At 40.1% G+C, this 26,991-nt stretch overlaps 1 protein-coding gene across 2 annotated transcripts in view; it reads right to left on the bottom strand.

Moving 5' to 3' along the window:
- Positions 1 to 26,991, bottom strand: part of PEPD (peptidase D) — a 147,937-nt gene that overhangs the window by 100,977 nt on the left and 19,969 nt on the right. For both annotated transcript variants that reach the window (XM_063410695.1, XM_063410696.1), the window contains 6 exons: positions 25,761 to 25,824; positions 23,713 to 23,760; positions 22,027 to 22,088; positions 14,785 to 14,829; positions 8,484 to 8,559; positions 7,062 to 7,108 (listed from right to left, as the gene is read on the bottom strand). In XM_063410695.1, the coding sequence (XP_063266765.1) occupies positions 7,062 to 7,108; positions 8,484 to 8,559; positions 14,785 to 14,829; positions 22,027 to 22,088; positions 23,713 to 23,760; positions 25,761 to 25,824 (342 nt within the window). The remainder of the gene's footprint in view (positions 1 to 7,061; positions 7,109 to 8,483; positions 8,560 to 14,784; positions 14,830 to 22,026; positions 22,089 to 23,712; positions 23,761 to 25,760; positions 25,825 to 26,991) is intronic.

Below are 26,991 nucleotides of genomic sequence, written 5' to 3'. Positions count from 1 at the left end.
GGGTAAAAAACCGGCTGACAGCCATGACCAGAGTTGTGGTGAATGAAGCTAAACCCAGGTGGGGCCAGTTGCCAGTGGTGCTCCCCAGGGCTGTTTTGGGGCTGGTCCTGGTTAACATCTTTATTGATGATCTGGATGTGGGGATTGAGAGCACCCTCAGTAAATTTGCAGATGCCCAGTTGGGTGGGAATGTGGATCTGCTGGAGGATGGGAAGGCTCTGTACTGAGACTTGGACAAACTTGATCAATGGGCCAAGGACAATGGCATGAGGTTCCACAAGGCCAAGTGCCACATCCTGCAGGTCAGCAGCCGCCTCAGTGTGAGCCAGAGTGTGCCCAAGGGGGCAAGAGGCCAATGGCACCCAGCCTGTATCAACACCAGTGTGGCCAGCAGGACCAGGGCAGTGCCTGCCCTTCTCTGCTGGGCACGCTGAGGCCACACCTCGAGTGCTGTGTCCTGCTCTGGGCCCCTTGTGGAAAAGGACATGGAGAGGCTGGAGTGTGTCCAGAGAAGGGCAACAAGGCTCATGAAGGGTCTAGAAAACATGCCCTATGAGGAACAGTTGAGGGACCTGGATTTCTTCAGCCTGGAGAAGGTGCAGACCTCACTCTTTCCAGCTCCCTGGCAGGAGGGTGCAGGGAGAGCTAGGGCTGATCTCTTCTGCTGTGGTTACAGTGAGAGAACAAGAGGAAACAGCCTCAAGCTGAGATGAGGAGACTCAGACGAGGTATCAGAAAAATATTTGTCAGTGTTTGGGTGGTGGTAGAATAGTTTGCTCAGGAAGAAGGTGGAGTCACCACACCTGGAGGTGACTAAGAGGAATCTGGACTTGGCACTGGGAAATGGCTTAGTGGAGTAAGGTTTACGGTGGCGGTGCTGGGTTGATGGCTGGGCTTGATCTTTAAGGCCTCTTCCAACCTTGATTCTATTATTACATATCATCCTGTAATGACAACCCTGATCTTGCATTTTTCAATACTGCTGATAATGCACACACTCAAAAAACTACCACCTGCCAAAATAGTACACAATTCTGCACAGTTCATCCCCTAGACAGATGACACAACAAGAGAAAACCAAACAAAATTCAAACAAAAGAGCCACCACAACAGACATTAGAAATGCTGCTTAATAAGGTGCAAGGTGTCACTCGCACACTATGATGATGAGGATGCTCTAAGAACAAAATTGGAAAAGAATTTATGCAGCAGGCATGCCAGCAGCAAGGAACAAAATCTGCTCCTTTCATGTGTGTAAAATAGGTTTAATTTTCAGGCCAGTGTGTGATATCATGTGATATCATTTCCTTCAAGTTGAGCTTCTGGTCTCTGATTGTGATCACAAACAATTCTGTTTATCAAAAGATGGCCAACAAATACAAAGTTCTCATCTCTCTGCTTCATCAGTAATTAGCAAAAATTATTGAGGCAAAGCTTACAATGCAGATAAAGCCTCACATACGGTAGAATCTTTACTTTTGACTTGTCTGAACAAGCATGAACAAAATCCACATCAAATAATGATTTCAGCCTGCTGTCTTTTACAATGAGTTTCATTTCACATTATCTCCAATCTTAGCTTGTCATTAGCAATATTAATGAGTTCACTATCTCAATACCACACTAGATTCAGTAAAAACTGAGACCATTGCTAATTTGAGAAGAAAGCTTGTTCTTCCTTTAATGTAGCAGCAGTCGCTGCAGTGACTAAGTCACTGTAGAAAACATCCATAGAAATTACCAATACTTGCAATTTTCATTCAGTTACAAAAGAAATAAAAATGCTACTACTTTTTCATTTCCAAAAAGATAATCAAAGGATAATTATGAATTATCACATTTAGTACATTACTAATCCTGTGAGGACATACAGTGACACAATTCAAAGTTGGATTACCTCTTGCTATGCCACGAGCCCTGTTCTTTATGCACACACGTGGTGTACATCCTGCCACAGTTCTCTTTTTGAAGGCAACCATTTTAAAATACAAGCATGGTAATAGTTCTTTGTTATGTCTGTGATGATAGAGGGGCTTATTTTAAATCTCTCACATGGTCCAAGTTCACAGGTTTTTTGTAGAAGGTAAACCCCAATTATGTGGAATTGCAATCACAAGAGGGGTCTGTGCAATTAAACAGTACTCTTGCACCAGGAGGTGACTGAAAGACAGAACATCTGAGCCCCAGGACCTCCTGCAAAGGGAAAATGCTGAGAGGTTACTGAGAATATACTGAAACTGCTCTGCTTCCTCCCAGCAGCTAATGGAGTCCATCACCAACCACCATAAACACACTGACCAGCAGTTCAGGTTAAATGGGTCTCTGAGGCTGCAGTGCCCCAAGAAAGGTCTAATTCCCACATTTCTCCTCTCAGCTGGGCAGAAGGGGGAGAGCGGGGAAACTGGAAGTGGGCATATGTTTGCCAGGACTGGGGCAGCTGAACTTTCTGCAGTGGATTTACATCTCCTAAAGCAGATGAGGTGCTGAGACAGGAGGTCTCCATGCTTACAGGTAATCCTCTCCCCCATTCTGCTGAGTCGAGTGTGCACACATCTGCAATTGTGCCTCTGTATGTCACAGAAGAGAAACAATGCTCAGGGGTTTTCTAAAGCTATTTTTAAATCTAGATTTATTTAAACCCTATTTACAACCTTGCTTCAGCTGGATTAGGAAATGAGTGGCGACAGCCTAATTTAAAACATCAAAGGACCAGCTGTAAGTAGGGAAAGCGGGCAGGAGGGGAAGGCTGAGGAAGTGTCTCTCTGAATCCAGTTGCTGTTCCAGGCAAACACATCCTATCTGCCTTCCCTCTGGCCACATGAGATTCAGCAGCTCCTCAAACGAAGCAATTAGCAGGTACCCAGCACTTGCTATCTGAGCTGTCAGCACTAAACTGCCTGCTCGCCCTGGACACCGAAGGTAATTTCATATCACCCTTTTTAGGAGGTCCTGGATGGCCCCTGCTGCCCCTAACACGGACACAGGTACAAAACCTGGCTCAGCCACTCCTGCCCTGCCAGCCCCAGTGCACCCATGACCAACAGAAGCTCCTGGGCTGCTGCACAGTGAGGATTTCTTGCCAAAATCAGAGACTGTGGCTGATCCACTTCTTCCTTCAACCCCTGTGCTTGAACTGGATACACAGACAAATAAATAATATCAGGTATAGAATCACCTTACACCAAACCACCATCCTACAGCAGGCAGACTCCTATCCTACCACACAGGCCTGCAGAAACAAAGGAAAAAATAGTGGATTGCGTTGGGGCTTTTAAAATGCAGGAAAAGGTCACCTTCCGCCTCTCTCTGAATTTCTCATGCATTTTAAAGTTTTAAAACTAACCTTTTGATAGCAGCACCCTACATTTCAAAACACATCACCTCTAATTGCAGAGCAGTTTGGGAAATAAGGCATTCAAGGCACTCCCAGGCTACACAACACTAACTGTTAAAAAAAAAAAAAAAAACAAGGAAGGAAAAGAAAAGACATAAAAGATGTATCAGTAACTGCACAGACTGACATGCTGCTTGAGAATAATAGAGTGCTGGTCTCTGGTTTAATAAAAATACACAAATACCAGTGAGGGTCACGACACAATTCAACACCATTCCCATGCTAAAAAGCAACCCCGAAACATTAACCTGTGTGTTTTTGTCAGCTGCAGTGGGCATTTTTATCTACTATCTGTGCACACTTAGGTAGAGGACGTACAAAGTTTATAACTGAGCTGAAATTCTATCCAGCCTCATGAAAAAAACCAAGTACTTTTGAAGATCATTTGCTGCAGAAGTCAATGACTTTTTCAAAAACATTCAAAGAGCAAAATCACCAGGAAATGGTAAGTGGTAAATACAGATTAGCTAAATCCATCAACATTTCACAAATCATCAACATTAAAAGAAAATACCCAAAGGAAAATAAATTTATTCTGGATATTTTCTCTTATTTAGTGAAAGAATGTGTGTTTTATTTTCAGTTTGTTCTACTGGAGCAGAGGAGAGAGAAAAATAAAAGATGAGAGCCATAATCTATGAGAGCACTCAGATTTCTCCAGATAGTGAAATTTAACACTGACAGATACAACAGCAACTCATCTCAGAGCCCAAGCTCTTCTCTGGAATCAGGGACAGCACAGAAAAGAGGAGGGATAAAGAACTTTTATCAGCCTGGTAATAGAGACAAGGTGTAAAAATAGTCTGTAAGCATTGTAAACCAACAAGAAAAAAACTCTGTAGCTGCTTTCTTGCCATTTTATTCTTCAAATTATTGCCATTATAGCAGAGTGGAGTTTAAGTTTGGTATTAATCTGAATCTCTGGGAACATGTGGTGGCATTTATGGTAATGGCTAAATTTTAATATGCATATAGCAACTGTATATAAGTAACACTCTTACAGAACCACGTGTCCACGTTAGGTTAGGATCTCCAGCATGAACCTCAGGCCTGAATAAATGATGCCTTCTTTAACACAACTTTAGTTTTGGAGGTCTTATTCTGGTATTTCGGACATTTGGTAACAACAGCACCTTCAGTGCTCTTAAGAAGAGGATAAACCCCCACAGAAATGGGCAATGCACACAAGAGCTGTGTGCCCAGAACTCGTGATGCAGGACACCACTCACCCCTTGCTACAACACAGCCTTTCACATCACTCCCCAATCAAACTGACATCCCAATATTAAAAATGTTCTTTTTAATAAAAAGGGACAAATGAGGACATGCACAGAGGATTCCACACTTCATTTGATAAACAGTACACAGATGAAATCTAGAAACTGATAAACACTGATCTAGAGAAGTTATCTCCAGGTCTTCAGAGCACTCTGACACAGATAACTGCAGGTCCTAATTAGTATTTTCAGTGTGTTTATATATATACACAGAACATCTTTGTCTATATATGCACACTTAAACAACTTTGCTGTAATCACAGAATTTATTCACACCCTTCTCAAGCTGAAGAGATTTTTTGTTACCATTTTGCTGTTTTAACAATATATTCACTACAGAGCAGTTTCATAATTAAAAGCCTTTAATTAAAGAAGATTAATTAATCATGAGATAAGCACAAATACTAAACAAACTGCTTCAGAGAAAACGCAGAATCTGACCTACCAAAATGACTTTACATGCAATTGCACATGCTGTGAGTTACTGTTTGTGGATAATTGCCTTGGCTGTCTCCTTAAAGTCAACCAACCACACATTAAAGTTAAATAACATCAAACCAGAAAAGAAGTCAGGGCTGATTGGAGTTGCAGTTAAATGCATTTATTTTTTATATATCTCAGCATTATAGGTTCAAAATCATTTACTAGTGTTTAACCAAATGGACAAAGAAAAGGCAACATCCTTTAGGATGTTAGGTCCTACATCCAGGAAGAGAAAAATTTAATTGCTTTTGGGATCTCTGCCATTATTCTTCCTAGCTGACAGAAGAATAGGAGACAGCATTTAAATTTTTAGGGCCCTTTTTCCCTAAAGGAAAGGGTGCAGGGATGAATTCCACCAGTAAAAGAAACTAAAATTCTAATTATAGTCTCCAAGGCAGACACAGTAGAGCAGTCTGCCAAACCTCTTTTATTAGCTAAATAACTTCAAACTCTTTCAAGAAGTGTAATCCATCAAGATGTACGGAAGAATAGGAGGCAATTTTAAATAGGTGGAGTAGCTGCTTAATTTTTTTTTTCCAGCTGAAAGACACAAATAATATTTTCAAAAGGTTGATGTATATGGAAACAGCTAGCCAGGGAGGAATGAATGTCCTGGCGAAAAAAGGTAATATACCTTGCAGACTTACAGAAGAGTGTTTATATACGTGGTTGTTGCATGACATTTAAACCAAACTGCCAGGATCATGACATTTAAAAGCACCTGAGAACAAATTCTGCTCTCGGGAAATTTTTAATTGCTAATGACTTCCAGAGCCAAAATTTCACTATCAGCATGTATGGCATGGCCAGTGAGCAAAATGAACACAAATTTTTTAAATAACGTTAGAGACAGAATGTAAGCAATATTTTTTTTTCCCGTTACCTGGTGGTATATGAAAATGTCATTTGAGGCACAGACAAACTATAGGCTTCAGCCTATAGTATCTGTAGAACTTTAAACTGCTTAAATGTAACATTAGTTTCTCCATATTGCATATGTTCTAAGGGCTTTATTTGCTTTTGAGCTACCTTGAAATCCTGATGACAAATACTGTGGTCTCTTTGTATTCTCTTCCCTGGGTGCTGCTCCAGCCTGCTTACAAGGCTTTGAAAAATTACTGCCAAGAACCAACAGCAACTGACACATGACTGCTATCTTCTATTTCTTCATGATGCAAGTACTTTGAAAATTGAAAATACCGTGTACAAGCTAAGAATAAATGGGCTTGATGATCAAAACCATGCTTTATATGATAAATGCTGATGATCTAATGTAAACATTGATTCAGGAGAGGAGGCACTGTTTTCCTTAGATCTAGACACATCATTAGTGTATCAGGACCAGCCAAACCCCTCGTGGATGCCTGTACAGCAGCTTCTTTTCAACATAAGAGATATCTGCAGCTTTCTTATTGATTTCTCAGCAGCTGCAGAACCCCTAACACGTGTGAGCTGAGCTCCTTGTGCAGGCTAAGCACAGGTACTGCTGGCTGGTAATTGCAGACAAAATGTAATTGAACACAGCCTTTCCTAAGACTCTTAAACACCCACTCGTGCAGTCTTCTAAGCACCAGCAGACTAAAGGCAATGTTTAACCATAAACACTGTTTTACTGGATGGCTTCAAACAATGCAAGTAGCTATTTCATCAAGCTTCTGTAAATTACTGAAACTCCAGGAAGAGAGATATGCTACACTTACCAAAAAATAATGACCCCTCATCAGATGCATGTTTGAAACAGATGAAGTACCACCTCAAAATAACAAAACAATGCTTACAATGCCCTTCAAACACCAATGAACTCTCAGTCTCAACTGAATCTATGCTACTGCATTGTCTCAGCTATTGCTTTTCCCTCTATTACAGAGATACTATCTTTTTATTATAATTAGTGTAAGAACTCTTACCTCTCCAGCTCATATTCTTTCATTCCCACTCTTACAGCCTTCATTACCTGTAAGATACATATTAACATGGGACCATCATAGTGGGAGTGATCTCATATTTATGAATTTATTACTTATGACTATCTCCAGAGAAACCTATATTACAAAAATATCATCTGTACTTCATTTAAATTTACATCAGTAGATGCATTTTAAAACTACACTGATATCAAACACTTTAATCTCTAAAAATGCCTGCAGTCTCCAGCAATAAAGCAAGTTTAACTGCCAAATTACTATATCCTAATGAAGTGCAGCTCATCAAAATATCAATGTTCAATTGTGAAACCTGTGGCTAACATGGCACTAAGTCCTTTTGTACTACTTAGGCAAAACAAAGCTATGAACTGGATTAGCCTACAAGGGGAGAGTCTCTTTTATGCTTTGAAATCTGAATTAACAGAAAATTACTAGAGTTAACACTGGTTTACAAGTCATAAATCTGATCCTTGTTCTCAGATTTGCTAAGAAAGTTTTATTCCTTTGTCTGCTTCTGTATTACAGAAGTTCTAGGCTGCTGCTCTACAGAAAAAAATACTCTCAGATGTGATTATTCAAGACTGATGAAAACCCCAGGAGTATGAATGCAAAATGACCATCCTTTGAGTTTTCAATTTTACAGTATTTATTTTAAAACATTCTTACCCTTCCTAGTTTGGACATTTGAGGAGCAGGAGCCAAGACAACAGCTGAGTCAGTAACCTCACCAGCTGCTTTTACCCAAGCTCCCTCTGGCCATCACCACTCTCAGAACTCACGGGCAGATGTGCCTCATCTATGGAGTACAGGACTGACACCCAAAGTGATTTTGTCATCACCACCAGGACAGGAGTGCAGCTCCCCTGGCATAGTGCCAGGTCCAACCTGAGCTGAGAGCCTGCACTTGTCACTGTCACCCTGGTACAGCAACAGAACAGCAGGGTCACCACTGCCCCAGGGACACAGCCAGCTCGGAGAATCCTTTCCCTGTCCTACACTGTGTGTGGAAAGACTCCCCAGTCCATCAGGATCTGGAGACAGTTACCTTCTAGTTAAACTTTCCAGAGCTGCACATGGGCCTGAATAATCTTGATCTTTTCTTTCTCCATCATTATAGAGGTATTTGTGCACACAGAACAGATAGACTGCAAGCAGGTCACCTTCTGCTGAGGTGAGCTCTTACCCAAACCCTCACTTCATTTCTCACACATCACAAACGCACTGGTGAGTTCAAGGGCAATGCAAGGTATATTACTGGGCTGTAATAGGAGGGATATTATCCTCTTATTTCTATCCAGCCTTTCCATTATTTTATTACTAAGCAATTCTGGGTTGCTGGGGACATTTTCTGAGTACCACTGCTACACTAAGAGCAGAAATTATTAACAGTAAAGGATCCATTACCTCTTTATGAGCTTCACTGGAGATTTTATTGGTGTAGCGCAGAACTTCCAACTCCATGTCTGTCTTAATGACACGACTGAAAGGGAAGAAGAACAGACAGCATGTTAGACTGCAACTTCACAGCTCGAGAATGTAAAATGCAAAACCCCTGAAAATAATATGCATCACCTATAATAAGATTAGATCAAGTACACCTCAAGAGCAAATAGCTATTATAGTATTCATGACAGCAAAGTATTGTTGGCATTGATTCAGTGTTAGCAAAATAATCTTACAAAGGAAAGTCACAAGAATTTCAAACATCAGCCTGCCCAATTTAATACTTATAAACAAGTAGTTCAACCACCATTTTTTCAACTCATTCTACAATACATTAGGAACAAAACCAATGCAATTCTGCATTTGTCATAACTTTAACACTACTTCAGATGGAACATTTCTACAAGCATGCTTGATTTCCTTTTAAACACAATTTGAAACTATTTTACATATTTAAATTCCCAGAGCTCCAGAATTTCTGTTCAGCACAATCTGAACTCCCGCCTATTTGCAATACCTCAAAAGGTGGGCACGGGGTGGTGTAAAAAATGCTATTTTTGTTTGGTATTAAAAAACCCAAACCATGAAATCCAGAAACCACAGCAGCAGTAATTACAGCCACAATGTTCATTCTTTCACATGGTTCTGAAGGAAGATAAAAAACATAAAATCTCAAACATACCACTGCCCTAAAAAACCCCATCCTACTCTTTGTGATACTGAAATGTCTTATGTCATACTGAATTAATGTATGTTTATAAGCCTTGGTACTCTTTTCTGACCTCATGTCAAAAATGCACCATTTAACTCTTCTCTACATGTATTTCCATCATGTATTTCAAATAAAAGCAGCTATTGGATGTGACATGCACAGAAAAGCAGACAGTTCCATAACCTCTGTTAAACACCACATTCTCTTTCCACTGGTACACAAACTGAATTCCCAGTATTTTTCATGCCCATCTCAAAGGCAGCTCTGAAGTACATACTTACTGTTTACAAAGTACAGAACTGCATGAAAATATTTCAATCATACCTTCGAGTTGCACTCCAGGGTTTGAAGCAGTTACAAAGAACCTTAACTGTTATACTTTGAAACTGCCACCAAGACCCCTCTTTTTATTGTAACTTGCTCCTCCTCACACTGCTGTAGAAAACTATTTACTGTATTTCTGCTCTGTTGTTTGTTTTAATGAGTCCAGAAACAGGTTTCTCAGCCATCAGTGCCTCTGATGTGAGATTACAGCATTTCCCACAGACAGTGCATTACTACAGCACAGCCACTCCACTTCAAACACAATTCTTCTGGCAAGAGTAAAGGTACCTTTGTAAAATCCTGATATTGATCAAAATGTTTTTACAAACAAACACTGTAGAGGGGAGGGGATTGGATTCCTTAGTCAAATGGAATATGACACAAAATAATCACTATGCAATTGAGGATGAGAAGTACAAGGTTTTAAAATGCACACCCAGGTGAAAAAATTACACTGGGATGGTAAATCGGCTGACCATGAGTGAGGAAATAAACTTCCACTGCTGTCTTTCAGCCAAGACATAAAAAAGAGTGGCTCAAATATATTCCAGTTAGAATGAGGTAGCAAAGGCTTATAGATTTTTAATTTTTTTCTTTAAATCCTGTTCCTTGCAAGACTGCATGTGCTAGCAGGGTAATTTAATACTTGTTTGATGTACCTTTATATTACTTTCAGGATACAGTACATATCCATGATCTGCATTTGCCCAAAAAATAGGTTGTTTCATAATTCAGTTGTCTAATCTCTTTGTTGCAATCTGCTAGTAATAAAAGTTCATTACTGCTCCACAGCAAGTGCAAACACTGTCAGAAACCATTTCCCTTGACTTGGGCACAAGGCTTCAGGATCAAGGTATTTGTATTAGATCACAGCTTCTCAGGTATCTGAACACACAAATTCATGCTCAGCCTCACACTGACTGTTTATGCAGTGCAACCCCTTCATTTACACAAGGTACACTGAAGTACTTTACAGAAAACATTCTGACACCAACAAAAACCACTACCCAACCACCAGAAGGAAGGAGAGGGAGTGAATGTACAGTTGTGGAGGGAACAGGATCAACTTCACCCTTCCCCTGACACTAGCTCCTGTGTTACAGTGGTACTGTTGATGGAGGTCCCACACCATGTCTGGGCAGTAGAAAAGCCTGCATTTCACCTCCTTCTCACTGTTTTAATGTGCAAAATGCATCACCCTCCTCAGCCAAGTTTACAGCAGTGGCTGGCACTTCAGGGCAATCTTTCATGTGATGAGCATCCACAGTTCTCATGATGTTTTCCCCCACTTCCAAAATAAGGATAGGAAGAAAATCCCACCTTTTTTTCATTAATGTGAGCTTCAGCAATCTATTAAAAAAAGCTCTTGGACCAGCCAGTTACAGCTTCTGCATAAACACATTAATATTTTAATGGGAACAAATAATTTCCAGGCTCCAGTTAATGCAATTGCCACAATGTACAAATTCCACATGTAAGGCACGCCTCAGATTAGCAGGGGGCCACTCAGTGCAATCTAGCGGAAACAGAAGCACAAGTCTGACTGTCAGGACTGACCTAAAACTTTCACCTTTTTTTCCCCTTTTTTACCAGTGTAAAAACATTTCTTCCTCCTCATTCTCCTTTTACATACATTTTCTGCTTTTATTTTCACATAGCCAGATGACCAGCTGGTCTTTTCACACATGCCAGTCACCCAACAGGACAGAGGAACTTTAACATAAACAAGCATCATTTCAATCCTGAAAGTGCTTTTGGGCATTTTAAATGCCTGGATACCAAATTACATGCACGACCTAATCAAGTGGTCAAGAGCATACAGAATTTGAGGCAATTATGAGGCTGAAACTCACATAACTCAACTGTATTCTCCTACACCGGTGCTCTCCTCAAAGACACAAAATTGGTTCTCTATGTGCATTCTGCAGCTCTGATAATGCTGCCCGGAGTATTTGTTTCCAGTTATCAGATCAGTGCTTTATCAGCTGGCTTGTTTTGCTGCTTTTCAGTACATGTGTGCAACCTTAATGTCTCCTTTGTGTGACACACATGGAAAACACCTGGGAATGGCCATTCCTCCTTTCCCTCTGGGAATATTACACTTACAGACCACCTAATGTGTAAGGCTGATGTCCATGTGGGCAGATTTCACAGGCCTGCCTTATTTTTACCTTTTCTCACCTCTGCTGTTACCTTTCCACATTTTATTTATAGAAACTTCTCTACCACAGTCTATACATTTATGCTCTTCTGCAATGCATAAAAACTTGCTAACTGAATTAGCATCAAAGGCAGCAAACACAGCAATGCACATATGCAAAGGAGAGGCATCACAGAACAGTTCTGAAAGACAGATGCATCTGAGAACACAAAAAGTAAATGCAGTTTTAAGACATTAATACACAGATCAGTTTTCATAAAGAAATAATTATAGCTTTCCATCAAAATAATGCAAAATACAGAACATATGAAATCTTCCATATAAAACTATCAAATCCCATCTTCACTGAGATTACAGAAAAATACAGTATATACAGACAAAAAGAGAGCTGCATATTACTAAATGTTTACTTCTAGCAACAACACGGTTATGGTAGACACTGGCAAATTACAGGAACAAGAGGCCACTTGGCTAAGTGTTGGTGTCAAAAAACCTCCTTCTGTTTACTAAGGAGATCATTTGGACAAGTTTGAATTCTCTCTTCTGTTAGATGACATTTTCTTTTCAACACACTGAAATCAATACTTAGCATGTCCATTCCCTATGAAATTTGAAGTGGAAGCCTTTAAGTTTAAAATGAAAGTTTTAAAATTTGTTTGGAAGTACACCCGGAAGTACACCCACTCAATAAAATGAAAAAAAAAAAAATTAAAACACCTTCTGCAAACTGCTGAAATCCAGTGTAAGGTTGAATTCTTCTGTTTTAAATTCCACACCAAGTCAGAAAATGATGAGATCTTGAAAAAAATAAGCAAGAGAGGCAACAGATCCTTAACCACAAACACTTTGCCTCTTGTCAGTATTGAACCATTTTTTCTGCATTTTATTATAAAACTGTAAAATACTAGAGGTGCCTTTTGTAGCTCCCAGTTCTCCCGGGCTGGTTCAGAAAGCTCAGCCATTTCATCTCTAGCTGGCAGCTTGACAGCAGGGCATAGAGCAAAGTTTTTCTGACAAGTACCATGTAAAACACAGTAGCTCAGAACTTGCCAACTCTGAAATGAAATGCATCCCTGCAAGGAGATGATTCAAAGGATGCAATTTCCTATCCCAGAATATAACCCAAAAGAATTCATCTTCCTAAAAGAAAAAATTTCTTAACTCTAAAAATATTGCTTTCCAAACAAACTTTCTTGGCTGGTAACTTGACATTCCAAGAAGATTTCTACTTTAGTAAGCTTTAATATACATGACCTGTCATTCACATGTTAATTTCACCAGCCACTTAAATCCTAACAACCATCTTTAACATACTTCTGACTTAAAATGAAAGCCTCTAAGGTCAGTAAAACCTTCTAAAACATTTCTGAATACAAATCTGAACTTTTTCTTTACTTAGCATTCCCCTTCCTTGAAAGCCAGGTGTAGGGAAGGTGCATACCAAGCATCCCTCCTCTGTGAGGCTGCAGGAAGGACTCAATCAGAATTCCAGGCTGCCACTCACAATTCACTGAAGAGGTGATTCTTTCCACCCCAGCTCCAAGTGCTGCTTTTCTACTGCCTCAGTTCTCCACCTCTCTCAGTACAACCTTCAGCACCTTATGTTTGTCCATACCTGAGCTTCCTAAAGAAGATTTAATCACCCTTTAATTGAAACCACAGAGGAGGTGGTTTCCTTATGACACCTTGGTAAGGTGGATGGAAACGACCTGAAAGCTACCTTGGGAAAAAGCCTGTAGCCCTACTCCAAAGCTTTCTGCAGCTAAAATTGCCATCTCTGTCCCTGATGTCCTGCTGTGTCTTCAGAGCAAAGCTTGGAAGTCAGACAAGGCCCTCTTCAGCTTCTCTTCCTCACCCCTCTTAAATTCAGAAATCAAGCCTGTAACAAAACTTCTCTGTTTAGGAAAATGAACAGCACAAATTCTAGACGGACAGAATAGTCAAGATCTAAAAATCATCCCCCTCACACTCATCAGCAGGAGCAATGAGCCCCCTCCCACAGCTCCAGGCCCATCCTTGACTCAGGGATGGAACAATGTCTACACAAAGCCTCCCCATTCCCCACTTCCCTTTTGCAGCTTTATGTCCTGCCAAGCAATAAAAAAAAATCTGCCACAACAGATACGTGACCTTTTAATAATTCTAAATGTTCTGAAATCACTGATGTTCAAAAAACATCTCCACAGTTTTCAAGCTGGCAATTAGCTGTAGATGGAGACAGCAGAAGATGGTTCTCAGCATATGTGCTGAAAATAAATGTTAAAAAGCATAACATGCAGTAGCATGCAATACAATACACTGCAACAGTGGTAGTCAGAGGGTGCACCTGTGTTTTGTATTTTCAGCTTATCTGTCTAAACTAAGGATTTGTTTCCTCATTTCTAGATTAATACATAGAAAAAAAGCTTAGATAAAACCCTAATTCATTAACAAAAATCCACTATGTTCTTTCCTCAGTAATTTCCTAAATGGAAAACTAGAGAGCCTTAGTTATGGAGCAATCCTGTGGACTAAGTCAGCAGTGCTGATCAAAAGAGGAAAACCAGTAAAGTAGAGCAGCTTTGCACTTAGTTGCACATCTAGTTTGTTTCAGATAGGCTACAGCAGAATTACAAAGTACAATTATATTAATAATAATTCAACAAAATTAAGGCTGTTAAAATATATCCTGGAGAAGAAATAACACCTAATTAAGCACTACCTGTTTAGACAGAGTTTTGATCTATGTTTGATTTCTGTTGCCAGAACATAAACTATCCTCAGTTCTTTTCCCATTCACACAAGTTCACATTTACACAAAGGTGACTTAAACCCTAACACATCCTAGAGAAATCTGTAAGCAGATACAATGCTTAAGAAATGTTACATAAATTCTTTGGTTTTCAATGGCATTACCTCGCCCTATTACTATGTTTGAACATTATTTCCAATCCACATGAAATCAATTTAAAATTAAAATTCCTGAGGTAAACTAGGAGGCTTCTGCTGAGGGAATCTCTCTGAAGCAATGGTACAGCATAAGCATGTTCAACACTACTCAAAGAGAAAGATTTTATGTTACTCACCATTCTGCAATTTCAGGATGAAGAATTTTGTTGTTCACATTAAATCTAAAAAAACCCAAAGACACTAATATTAAAAGGCAGCCAGACACAACAGCAGAGACTACATACTCTTTCTTTTTTAACCATGCCTTCTCTGAGAAAGTAAAGTGAAAACAAGTATTATACAGGAATTCAATAGAGAACCCAGTGAGAAGAATGCATTTAATTTTGAAATACATGAGGCTAAACCAGATACATAACTTTAAGAATGTGCAGAAGCCAGTGTAACAGGTTGTTTGAGACAAGCATATCACAATTCTTTTGACAAAGATAAAATATTAGCCTATCAATTCACTGCTGTGAGTGTGGGGTGGACCAGATTGACCTCCAGACATTCCTTCCAAATTATTCTGTGATTTTTACTTTGTTCCTCAAACACTCTTCAGTGAAATTAAACCCAGTGAATGGCAGATTTCATCCTTTGTTTCAAGCCTTCCCACTTGTGTGCACAGAAGGGGGCCATGTGATAAACAAGCTTGCTCAGGGAACAGTGAAAAGAAAATGACCTCTCTCTGTCTTTTCCAATCTACAGAAGAGGCAAAGCAGAAGCTTCCAGCTCGCCTTGGCCTCTGACACTTCACTGTTTTTCTGTTTATTTTCTACATGAGCAATTCATGTATTCTTGGAACGATTTTGAGGCTCTCTAAACAGTAACACTACAGTGGCCAATAGAGTAAGGAGCTGAGTAATTAGGTGGAACACAAATAGATTTTCAAGCATTGTTAAAGGGGGTTTTTTGCTTACAATTTAAATGCCTAAGGAGTGTTCTGCATCAAAGATATTTCTGTCTGCTCAGGACTGTTGGCTGTCCAGTTAGGGTATTTAAGAGAATTAAAATGCTACAAGCTCCCAACAGTTCTTCAAAAGAATGTTATGAGATAACAGTTCATTTTCCCACATTTTTGAAGCAAAAAATTAAATCTATTCCAGGTTATTAACCCTTCTTTATTCCCCAAAAGGGACCAATGAAAGCACAAATCCAATTTTAAAAAATTACTTAGAAGTCATTTTTAATTGCATAAGCATCTTCCTTGTATCCTGAGAAGGCAGAAAAAACCTCCTATGTTTCTCTTTTTAAGAAACAGATACTCATAAACCTATAAACCCTAATAAGGAGAAGGCTAGTAGCTCTGTATTCCTACACCAAGACACAAACCGAAAACTTATTACAACATTGAACAAGGACAAGCTGTATGGTATTCAATATTATGGGTATTAATGAGAAATCATTGTAAAAACAACTCGAGACAAAAAGCCACCCACCAGCCACAGAACAATGCATCATTATATAATAAAACTGGTTACTTGGAAACAAGAAAGTATCAAAGGGGCATATTTTCAATTTAATCATCACCATCTCAAAAATTATCACTTATGTATACCAATGCAGAAATAAATCTACAATGGAAGGGGCAGTAAAATACAAATTTATATAGAAGACAATATATGAATGACATAGTAAAATCAATCTATGAATATTCTAAGAACCCAGAAGCCAGAGCTTCCTGTGTGGCTGGAGAACACACCAATTAACACCACCACAGAAAATCAAGACAGAATTATGCTGCAATTGTAACAACAGACACAGGACCTTTCAATGTCATCAGTATGTCAGACAGAAAACTGATCAATGAAGGGAAATGTAAGGAGACACTGCAGCACCGGAGTGTCCAACACCAGGTCTGTGCAAATAGGAGTCAACCATGGTTATTGTGAAGTAACAAAAGAAAATAAACCACAGGGAAGGGCAGAAGCCAGCTGACTTTGAAACTCCACACCTCAAAAAACTGAATTGCTCACTTTTACCACAAGCACAAATGGATGAAATCAAAAGCAAATCAAATGAGCTAAACATGAACCTCATAAAAGCAGACTGTCTCAGCCAAGCATTCAGAAAAGGGGGAAAATTGTACACTGGTGTAGACTTAGAGCAGCTCACTCTTTTGGAAAACCCATTTCAGCTACAGTCCCCAGATTTTATCTTTCCTGGCCACAAAGGCTCTTCTTGGATTGTCTTTGTGCTGCCAGAAATCCAAGTCTTACTGGCTGGGACCACCTACTATGTGGCAGCTCCTTAAAATTCTGGTTTGCTGTCAATTGGGGAAGCTCATTAAACACATAGAGATGCAGCAGGATTGAATCAGGAGGTGCTGGTGGCTGGAGAAGAGCCAGGAGGTCATCAGCTGAACAGAAGTTCTCTCTCTTATCTGAAAGACAGACTTTCTGATGTAATGCCAACTACAAAACAAGATGCTAGACCTCTGAGACCACAGCATCACTCCGTATGTGCAAGAGAATATATTGTAGGTCCCTTTCTGAAGGAGGTCAAAGATCAAGGACAAAGCTGTCTCAGCCCCACTCATCTCATGGGAGCTGTGGGTTCTGTGTGAGCAGCCACAAGGCCACCTGCTTTTATCTGTGAGACTTCTGAGGCTGACTATTCAAATTATGCTTCACTTTGGTTACTGTTGCGGTTTAGGGATAGCATTCTCCAATTCAGTGCTCTCACTAAAACCAGGCATCACCAGCACTCACTTTCCCCCTTCCCCTCCAACTGGGAGCACAAAATGCAAAGATCGTGGCTTGAAGTAAGACAAATTTACTGGAAACAGCAATGAGATAAGAAAACATACAGTAACAGCAACAATATTAATAACAAAAGGTGTAAGACAAAGAAATAACTTACATGGGAAAAAACTCAACAATAAACAAAACACCAGACTGTTCTGCCCAGAATGTTTCTAAACAGGAAGGAAAGGCCTTTTCTTCCAAAGGTCCCTTCCTCAGCAATGACATGAAGGGGTGTAAACAACATCTGGCTGTGTGTCCTGTCTATCCTAGATGTCACCCAGGTCAGGAGAGCTGGTGTGCTGTCTGCTGGTTGCTGCACCAGGAGCTCACAACTGGTATCTGAGCAATCCATATTCACTGTCCATGGCAGTAATGGCACACAGTGACAGTGTCATTCAGCAAACAGAATAATACAATTCAACATTACAAACTGTTCTCACCCAAAATCAACTCCCCTCAAGGTGAATATCCCCATGCCCCCTCCCCAACACTGCAGAAAATTACCCCTCTCCTGGCCAGAACCAGGACATCCACCAACAGTGCAGCTAAACAAACCAACCACATCCTGAAAGTTACTGGTTAAACTCAACAGGAACAGCTTTGCACCACCAACAGTATGAGTATAAATATGGTGTTTAATTCACATAGTAAGTGCACAAATCCTACATAAAATCCCCTGACCATGGCCTCCCAGCAAAGTTTTGAACTCACTAGACAGCAAACAACTTACTCGTAACAAAACATGTACTACCCTAATGTTAGGAGGATTAGGCAGCGCAATCTAATTCTACATTTTTCTGCAATTTGCAAATTGACAATACTTAGATGGTGAGATATGTGGTCTTGAGGAAGAAAACAAATTGGCATTTGCTACAGTTGCAATCTGTAACACATTACTGCTCACATTTAATCAATGCAGAACTAAGAAACACTGCACTTTAAGGCATGTCCAAATTGATTTCATACTCAGTTGTCCTTTCACATGCAAGACAAATTCATTAGTTAAAATAAGTCTAGAAATCTACACCTCCCATATAAAAGCACTGTATAATGAGACCTCTTTTTGTCAGTTTAATGAATACACTGTGTGTGTCTACAGTGATAAAAATCTAAAACATATTCATATACTGTGTTGGAATTTTCTCCTCTTCTTCAACATGGAGAGTCTTTGTCCTAATGAACTGATTTGGCTATGCAATATGAAAAGAGGATTTCACTGCAAAACTTCAAACATTACGTACATTGTTTAAACTGTCCATCATTTACTTAAATTGTCTCTGAGGATGACAAAAATATTGCCAACACAGTGAGCAAAGATTTATTCAACAGTGTTTTAAAGTATGTGGCACATTACTGTTCAACCCTACAGGTTCAAAATCCATTTTTCTGTATGGTGAATCACATCCTCTCAAGGCATTTTTACAAAGGCTACATAACTGACATGATTAGATTAAAGAAAATCCTGCACATTTTCCAGTCTGAAGAATGGATCCATGAATCAGGAAAAAAACCCCACAGAACTGCAAACACAGAACAGGCCTTTATCAGCTAACAGAAGTATGAATTTCTAGAAAAGAAAGCACTAGAACTACTTTAGCAATCTGCCTTCTGTGCTTAAGCCTTCTAGGGCAAGTGAGCAGTCCACTTCTGCAGGATCCCAAAGAGCTGCAAACAGAGCTGACCTGAGGGGAGTTACCAGGAGCAGCACCAGGAGATGGGATGGTCCAGGTCTCCTGTCTTAAGCCCTGTCCAGGCTGGTCCCTCATGATCCTCAGTGCCACCCTCTGCTGAGCAGGGAACCTTCCATGGAACTTTCCATGTACCACTGGCCTACGTTCCCACAGCCTGCAGCCACAGACCAGCTCTTCTGAAGGACAGCATCCCTTGCTATATGAGAGAGCTACACATAAACTAATGGAAACCATGAAATATTCACCACTATAGACTCCATAATCAGGATAGAAACAAGCTTAGCTAGTGCTAGCATGACAAAAATAACTTCAGGGTGATCTTCAGGGCACAGAAATAACCCACGACCACAGCAGTCATTTTGTCTCAAATGACTATTTATGACAGTAGAAAAATTAACCAAATAGGTTACGCAATAATGTTCCAGAAGAAGTTCAAAAGGTTCAAAAAGTAAGGCTGGAAAGCAACATCACTAGGGCAAGAAAAAAACAATTTCTGACTGAAGCAGGTGAACAGCCCGCAAAGAGAGCAAGATTCACTTTTTTCAGGAAATTAGATATTATTTTCATTATTATCCATCATTTAACACCTCCCATGCCACCCACCCCCACTGGGCCAGGTCAGCCTAGGAGAAAAAATACATATGGGAGCAAGAGAAACACAAAACAGTCCTAGCAGGAAAACAGATCCTGGCCAGGAAGCCAGAAAACAAAACAAACGAGATCAGGCATAAAATAGAGCATCATGGCCAGGGCAGAGCCTGGCTGAGCTGAGGACTGAGAGAGGCAGCAAGGCACAGGCACAGGCAGGCAGGAGGGAGCATAGTTTGAAAAAACACCTTGCTGTGGGTGTAATCCTCTTGGAAACAATCAATACATCTGAAATATATCTTTCTATAACGGAAACATTTGCTACAGGAGAGGTGGAGAAGCAGGAAAGCAGGAATGTTGAAGCTGGTTTGGGTCTGTATTGAAAACAAATATCAAATGGACTGGTTTATATAGACAGTTGCAAAATTCTGAGGCAAGCAGAGTTTAAAAGGAAGCTCACCCCCTCCTCCAGACCACCAGTTACCCCCAGCACATGGACCAAGCACGAGCTCACCAGAGCCACCACAGCCCGGGAGAAGACACAAACAGAACAGGGAGATCCAGGAAAGGCTGGAGTGACAAGTGGCTTGAAGGCATGGTCTCTGTCACAAGAGGGGAGCTGATCCAACAACACAATCAGTGCATGCTCTTGCACACCGTGAGCTTGGGAGGGGAAGGAACCACCCAGACCTGTCACGGCAGCAAAATGAAGGTCCTAGTGCCGAGGGGTGGGGAGGGATGAACATGTGCCAGGTCTCAAAAGAGAAATACCTGCTAACAGCTGGAAATCCCTGCTAGGAACGGAGAAGCGCTTCTTCTGGAGCACACGGACAGCAGGTATAGCACTGACACCAATGCTTAAATATCATTAAGTGTTGTAGGAGATGCTCTATTAAAGTCTCACATGAAGTGCTAAATGGAGTGGCTTCCTAGCTTAATGTTGACTAGTGAATGGGATACTAACTACACTCTTTAAACGGAGTTCAGTGAAATTCAGGGTAAAAAGGGGGGGTTGGTAGTTCAAACATCATTCCAATGAAGAAAATGTACATCATTCCAGTAAAGAATTGCCAGTGAAGTTAATAATTGCTTATATTTCATGTGGAGGTGTATCAGGTAAAACTGGAGATATTGCTCCACACAGATTTTGGAGTCCACCTGTATGTGGAGAATGTAAGATTACTATCTACTTGGATAAAGCAACAGAACTTACACCGCTTGTAACAGTAGAAAGGACACCAAACACTCATTAGAAGTGACCTGCATGTATTGTGGAATACTTCATATTTAATTCAGTGGGCAGAAAAAGATGTCTAAATGCCTGGCACCTTGTTCCCAATATTCCTGACAGAACCATTAAATTCCCATTTAGGATAGAGAGGGCAGAATTATGAAATTATGAAATTGTGAAGTCAGGTTCCAGATCTCAGAATTTCAGTTCACTTGACACAAAGAAACCACCCCAGCAGAAAGCATGCTCAGATTATACTAATGAGTGCCCAGACTTGCAAGAAATTCTGTGCTTTACTATCTTCACTGTAGAATTAACATGCTGTTGACAGAGGAGGATGGAAAAAAATACAGTGGTGTGACTGGGAGTCAACTATCCTTAGAAAGGGCACAACATCTCAGTACAACTGTTTTTTAACAGGCTTTTAAATGAGGGGGGTCTGTTTCTTCTTTGCCATACACTTGAGCTAAAACCAAAAAATTATCTCCTTTAAAAGATATAGTAACAGAACAGACAGTTGTACTTCTTTAAAAATTGAGGCCCTCATCCTCACACCCCAGAGCAAGCCAGTACACACCACTAGTAGCCAAACTCCATTAAAAGACAGCATTAAGGGACACTAACAGCTCACATCTAGACAGATAAATGATTATTTCTTTTTTTGTGATTTGTGATTTTATTTTGCACCTGTAATGTTTTTCAGAAGACTGTGCATTACCAGAATTCCTAATATCTAGATAAATAATGTACAAGGAACTGAATAAGAGAAAGAGGCTACTCCTAAAGATTAATTTTTCTTCAATCTGAAAGTCAAATATTCCAATCCCAAAAGTGGAAATGGATGCATGAGGATGAGTCTATTTGGTTTTAAATAGCTACAGTACAAATACAGAGAGAAAAAAAATTAGATTAACTTAGATGCAAGAGAGATTTAAAAAAAAACCTGACTGTATTTCAAGTCATTAGAAACACATATCAAAATTCCTTTGGAAATAAAATGTTTGGCATCTAATCCACCATTCAACATCCTTTCATCAAAAAAAAACATAATTTAATTTGAAATATAAAATGATTCAATATAACCATGTAACAATTATAGTACAAAAAAGCTGTGTCACTTACTGGCTGATCCCCTCAAATGAAGCTTCTTTGGAGACATTTCCACTATCAGTATTAACACCACGCTGGGAGGAAAAAGATTAAAGGGCTATGATTCTGAGCCAAACACATGTATTTAAAAATTAAATCATGGGGAGGACTTGATTGCAGTAAATATTTGGGAAAACTTACACATAAGTTTATCTGAATCACTATAAATAAAAACTCTCCAACTGTTTTTTCAAACACAGTCCTATATAAGAACTAATCAGTTCCCTAGGAGACCAGCACAGAGCTCGAGTCAGGATGTGCTGCTTAGGAAAAAGACAAGCTTTGATTTCTAATGCCCTTATGTCTTGAGAGGGAGGTGTGAGACCTATAATATAATTATACAGGGCAAGAGAATGAAAAATAGGCAAGGTTTCTTTTGAAGTAATTTAGAACTAAAATAAATAATTATTCCCTGCCTTGGCAATGTCACTATTCAAATCTGCTTGCTGCTCCCCTACAGCTTTCCATTCAAGCAAGCAGCATAAGCAAGAGTATTTTGGCTGCCACACAGCAGATGAACATTTCTGACATGTGCCCGGGGAACCCTGCAGAGCAGCAGCTCTGGAACGGGACCACAGGAGGAGAGGAGCAGGTTTCCATTCAGCACCAGACAGAGAAGTGCTCTTCCCTTCTCTGAGTACTTCTTCAAGGCAGTGGGAGGAGTGTGAAAGCACCACAGCACCCTCCTCTCAGCCAAAAATTATGTGAAAATTCCTAATTACAACAGAATGTTCCCAGAGTGATAACTACTCAACAACTCCATGTGAAGAAATGCACAGTAAGAAGCACAAGATAGTCAAACATTCCATTTCTCTCATTCCTCTGGAAGAACACAAAATTAAGCCATAGGGGCATCTTTTAAGTGTATATGTGAGTATGCAAATATAAGTGAAAGAAAGACTGAAAATTATGGTCTCTGTTTTTAATTGATAAAGAATTCAGATCTGAGTCCATGTAACTTCCTGAGGAGGGATTTTTTTTGTTAAGATTTCTGTTTGGTCTCTATCATGGGAAAACAAGAAATCCGGGAGCTGCCACTGCATTTGCAGTAAAGGAAAGCTCAGAGTCAGCAAATAATTTTTATAAAACCTGGAGACAATAAAATAGATAGTAAGAGTTTACAAAACACCTCTAAAGCAGGGGAGCAGCTGGGAGAGAGGTGATGGGGAAGGAGAAATTTGCAGTCTTCATTCATGCTTCTTGCCAAGAAATAAGCAAGCACCATTCAAAATACTTTGCAAGCATTTGATATTGCCTCCCTCCTCCCAGAAGCTGTTCTTACTGAACCACTCTAGCAGAAAAAGTATTCCCTGAATCCTTGTGGGGTTCCCACAGAAAGGCCCAAACATGCTCATGACATGACCAGAACAGCAAAAGGAAAAGGAGTTTGGAGTTAGTGTAGATAGGCTGGAAGCCATCATGGTCAAGTTTTTCCAGAAAACAAATACAGCTTTTGGCAGACAGAATGCACACCAGATGAGGCCAGAGGCTACAAATCTTGAAATCACAGAGGGGCCAGAAGACTGGATTGTTATACACAGGTGACCTCAAATTTGGTGTAAAATGGGGAGGAAAAAATAGGAAATGACAGTGCAAAGAAAGGATGTACAAACTGGTATCCTTATTGAAGAAATTTAGTACTTTCAGAATATGACTTACCAAAGTGAGAAGTACAGCAGGTTTCTTCAAAGCCAATACACTGGATATCTAAAAAGAGGTTTTAGATTACTGTTATTTGTCTTTTTTCTTCCACATAACCCCATTGATACCAATTTCATCAATATTCACTGTATGTAAAGCAAATGAGCAGCAAAGATAAAAATGTTCCTCTGATACCTTTCAGATATTGTAGTGTTACCTGAGACATGCAACAAGAGACAGTAGAATACAAAATATTGACAGAAAAGCAGTGATCAAGTTAATTGTGTCCTTTAAAGACACTATAACTCATGTCTAGTGTCATCATTAGGAAGACACAACATAGGAGCCAAAAGGTTGCAATGTCACACACAAATAAACACCAGGGTGCTCTCTCCTGGACATATAACATTTGCATTAATATTATTACATTACAATGTGCTAAATACTTAAAAAAAAATTACTGTCATTCTCACTGGGTCACTTCTACTGACTAATCCTTTTATTAGTCTCCTTCAGTCTCCAAACTCACAAACTGAGAAAAATTCACTGGACTTGTAGAGTGCTGGGCTTTCAGAGCAGCTGCAGAAGTGTGGGTGCTGAATTACACATAACTCAATATTGTTATTGTTACAAATACCATTGAGGCAATGAACACATGGCACAGCTCCATAGAGCAACATTCTATCCACTTTAAATCACCTTAACAGCACACTACTAATATTAACAAAGGAAAGTATATGGCAGTGAAGTTCACAAATCTCAATTCCACCTTTTATTTTTTTTGCTTCCTTATCTCATGAAATATCAGGATAACACACTTAAACATGGTGGTCATTCATTGACATAAAGCTATTCCATTAAAAAAGCCCCAGGTGTCCTGATGGTGAAAAACCAACTCCTTGGCAAACAAGGCTAAAGTTATAGAAGGAACCATTGAGAGCTGAACAGTCATGTTGCAAGCTTCCACTTCAATACATGCAGCCCAGGTTGAAAGCAGCCTTCATTTTTTACTGGTCCACATAAGGAGCTCTTTTTCCCATTAATGAAGTCTTTAAGCAGTAAAAAAGCAGAGAACAGAACTGCAATAAGAACATCTGTTGACAGAAAGTGACCCAAAATGACTAAGGTGAATGTGATATTTTTAAAATAAAACATGTAATTTTACTTGCAAATTTTACCATCTGACACATGAGCACTGGAGCAGCTGAACACTACAGGACTCCAACCCACACATGGCAAAAATCAGCCCCTCCACAGCTCCCTCCACGCCCAGCTTCTGATATACAGATCCAACTTTACTTTGTTGCTGGACTCATTATGAAAATTAAATGAAACCTCCTCACAGCTGATGAGAGCAAAACTTCTGGTCTAGAGAGCCAGAGTTAGTGCTCTTTGGGAGCAGAGGAATCAGGAGTCTTCTTCCAGCTGCTCTCCATGAAAGTCACACAGAGCTTGGCAGGAATACTGTCCTCACCTGCTGAGCCTTCCTACCAAAGAAACCATTGCTGGCCAGGTGCATAAGTGTACAAACATCTGCTCAGGAACTCAATCAGAAACCTAACTAGGCAAGGCACACTTGCACTGAGAAATGTGAATATATTTGCTTATTCAAGTAATAGGATGATTCTGTAGAAAATAAGAGTGAGGCAGGCAGCCCTTCCCAACAGCTTTTTGGAGGCATAAAATGAATGTAGGCTCCCAAGTCCAAGCTAGGACATGCAACCTCCTTGACAGCAATCTCCTTAAATCTCCAAGGCATTCCAAAAAAATTATTTAGTGACATATTTCAGTTGGATAAAGCTACCCACTGACACTTATCACGCACAGAACATGTTTATGAGACTGCCTGTGGACTAAGAACTCTTCAGATCAAAATAGCAGCCTTAAAAAAAATTTACAACTGCTTTGTAAGGTAAAATGACATTTTCCAGTAGCAGGGAAGGGAGAGAAGATCCCACCAAGTCCAGAGACATCCAGTAAGAAGGGGACTAAAATTAAGCTAACTCAATGGCACTCACTGATTTTGTATTTGCAGAAAAAAATATTCAGAGACACAGACAACTCACCTCAGTCACATAGTGGGCTTCATCCACAGCATATTTGTTCTTGAAGAATTCAGGGGGATGAATCCTTTGGAAAACAACAAAAAGAAATGTTTTGGTTTAGCTTTGCTCTTATATTTAATAAGACTACAGACAAAGAAATAATATTCTCTACTATCACAACAATAGAATCAGATATGAGGAATGTTTTACTAATCTTATCTTTAACTCTATTTCTCAAAATAGGAGATTACACAATAAGTTGCCACAGCTGCAAAAATCAATGTGCTTTAATCCAGTCCATGTTTAGATAGCACAGGCTCCTCAGAAGTGGTTTCTTCCCATCCCATGCAAGACAGTTTTGTTAGAGACTTTGCCATGCCATTTATACACAGCTTTCCAACTCACCAGACTTTGGAAGGATGTGGAAATAGCAAAAGATCAGCCTGCCCTGTGTTACATTCAAAGAGTGAATAAAACAGTTATTTTTTATCCTGCTAACTGCTCTAACAGACTGAGCCCATTAAGACATGGGCTGTGCTGCCTCTATTCCTCAGGACACCAGAGATGCACTCCTCTAACCCAACAGAGTGGGCAACTTTACAGGTCTGTGTCCAAAACTAAATCTCTTCTACTCTTTTCTCCTGCTATCCAGCCACAGACATTTTTCTAAAGGCAAGAAGGATCTGCTTGCAGTCAGTCCCTCTAGGGCTCTCCTGCTGTTTTCTGTACCAGTGGCTGTGCTGTTGCTCACTCCTTCACTGTATGGCAGCAGCCATTCAGGAGACTTCACTCTCTGATTACAATCTCCATGTCCCCAACACTGAATAAATACAACCTCCTGAAAATGTGATCTCAAAATAATAAAATCACCCAGTTTTTATCCTTCCACGAAAAAACCCCACATTTCTTTACCTCCAGAGTAAAGAAAACAGGAGAAAAAACCCAGGACTGGAAGTGCTGGAGCTTGGGAAATCCCATGCATTTTGCTGCCTGAGCGACAGCAGGAGAGCAAGAGGTGTATTCAGGATCAAAGCTTCAGCTATGTAAACATTACACAACAAGAGCACAAGCCCATCTGGGACAGAACTGAGGAGGCCAGAGAGCATTTCTAACCCTTGCAGTGAGCACCATCAGAAGTGTGGGGCAAACAGCTCAGCACCCTGGGGAGCTGCTCCACTCCACAGGCACGTGCCAGACTGCTGGCAGTACCAGGAGCCTGCAGCACTGCCTCATGGCCATTTTCTTCATCTTG

The sequence above is a fragment of the Prinia subflava genome, chromosome 13 (genome assembly GCF_021018805.1).
Source record: "Prinia subflava isolate CZ2003 ecotype Zambia chromosome 13, Cam_Psub_1.2, whole genome shotgun sequence".
Lineage (NCBI taxonomy): Eukaryota > Metazoa > Chordata > Aves > Passeriformes > Cisticolidae > Prinia > Prinia subflava.
The sequence above is the reverse complement of the archived record's forward strand: the minus strand, read 5'-3'. Positions and strand labels throughout refer to the sequence as shown.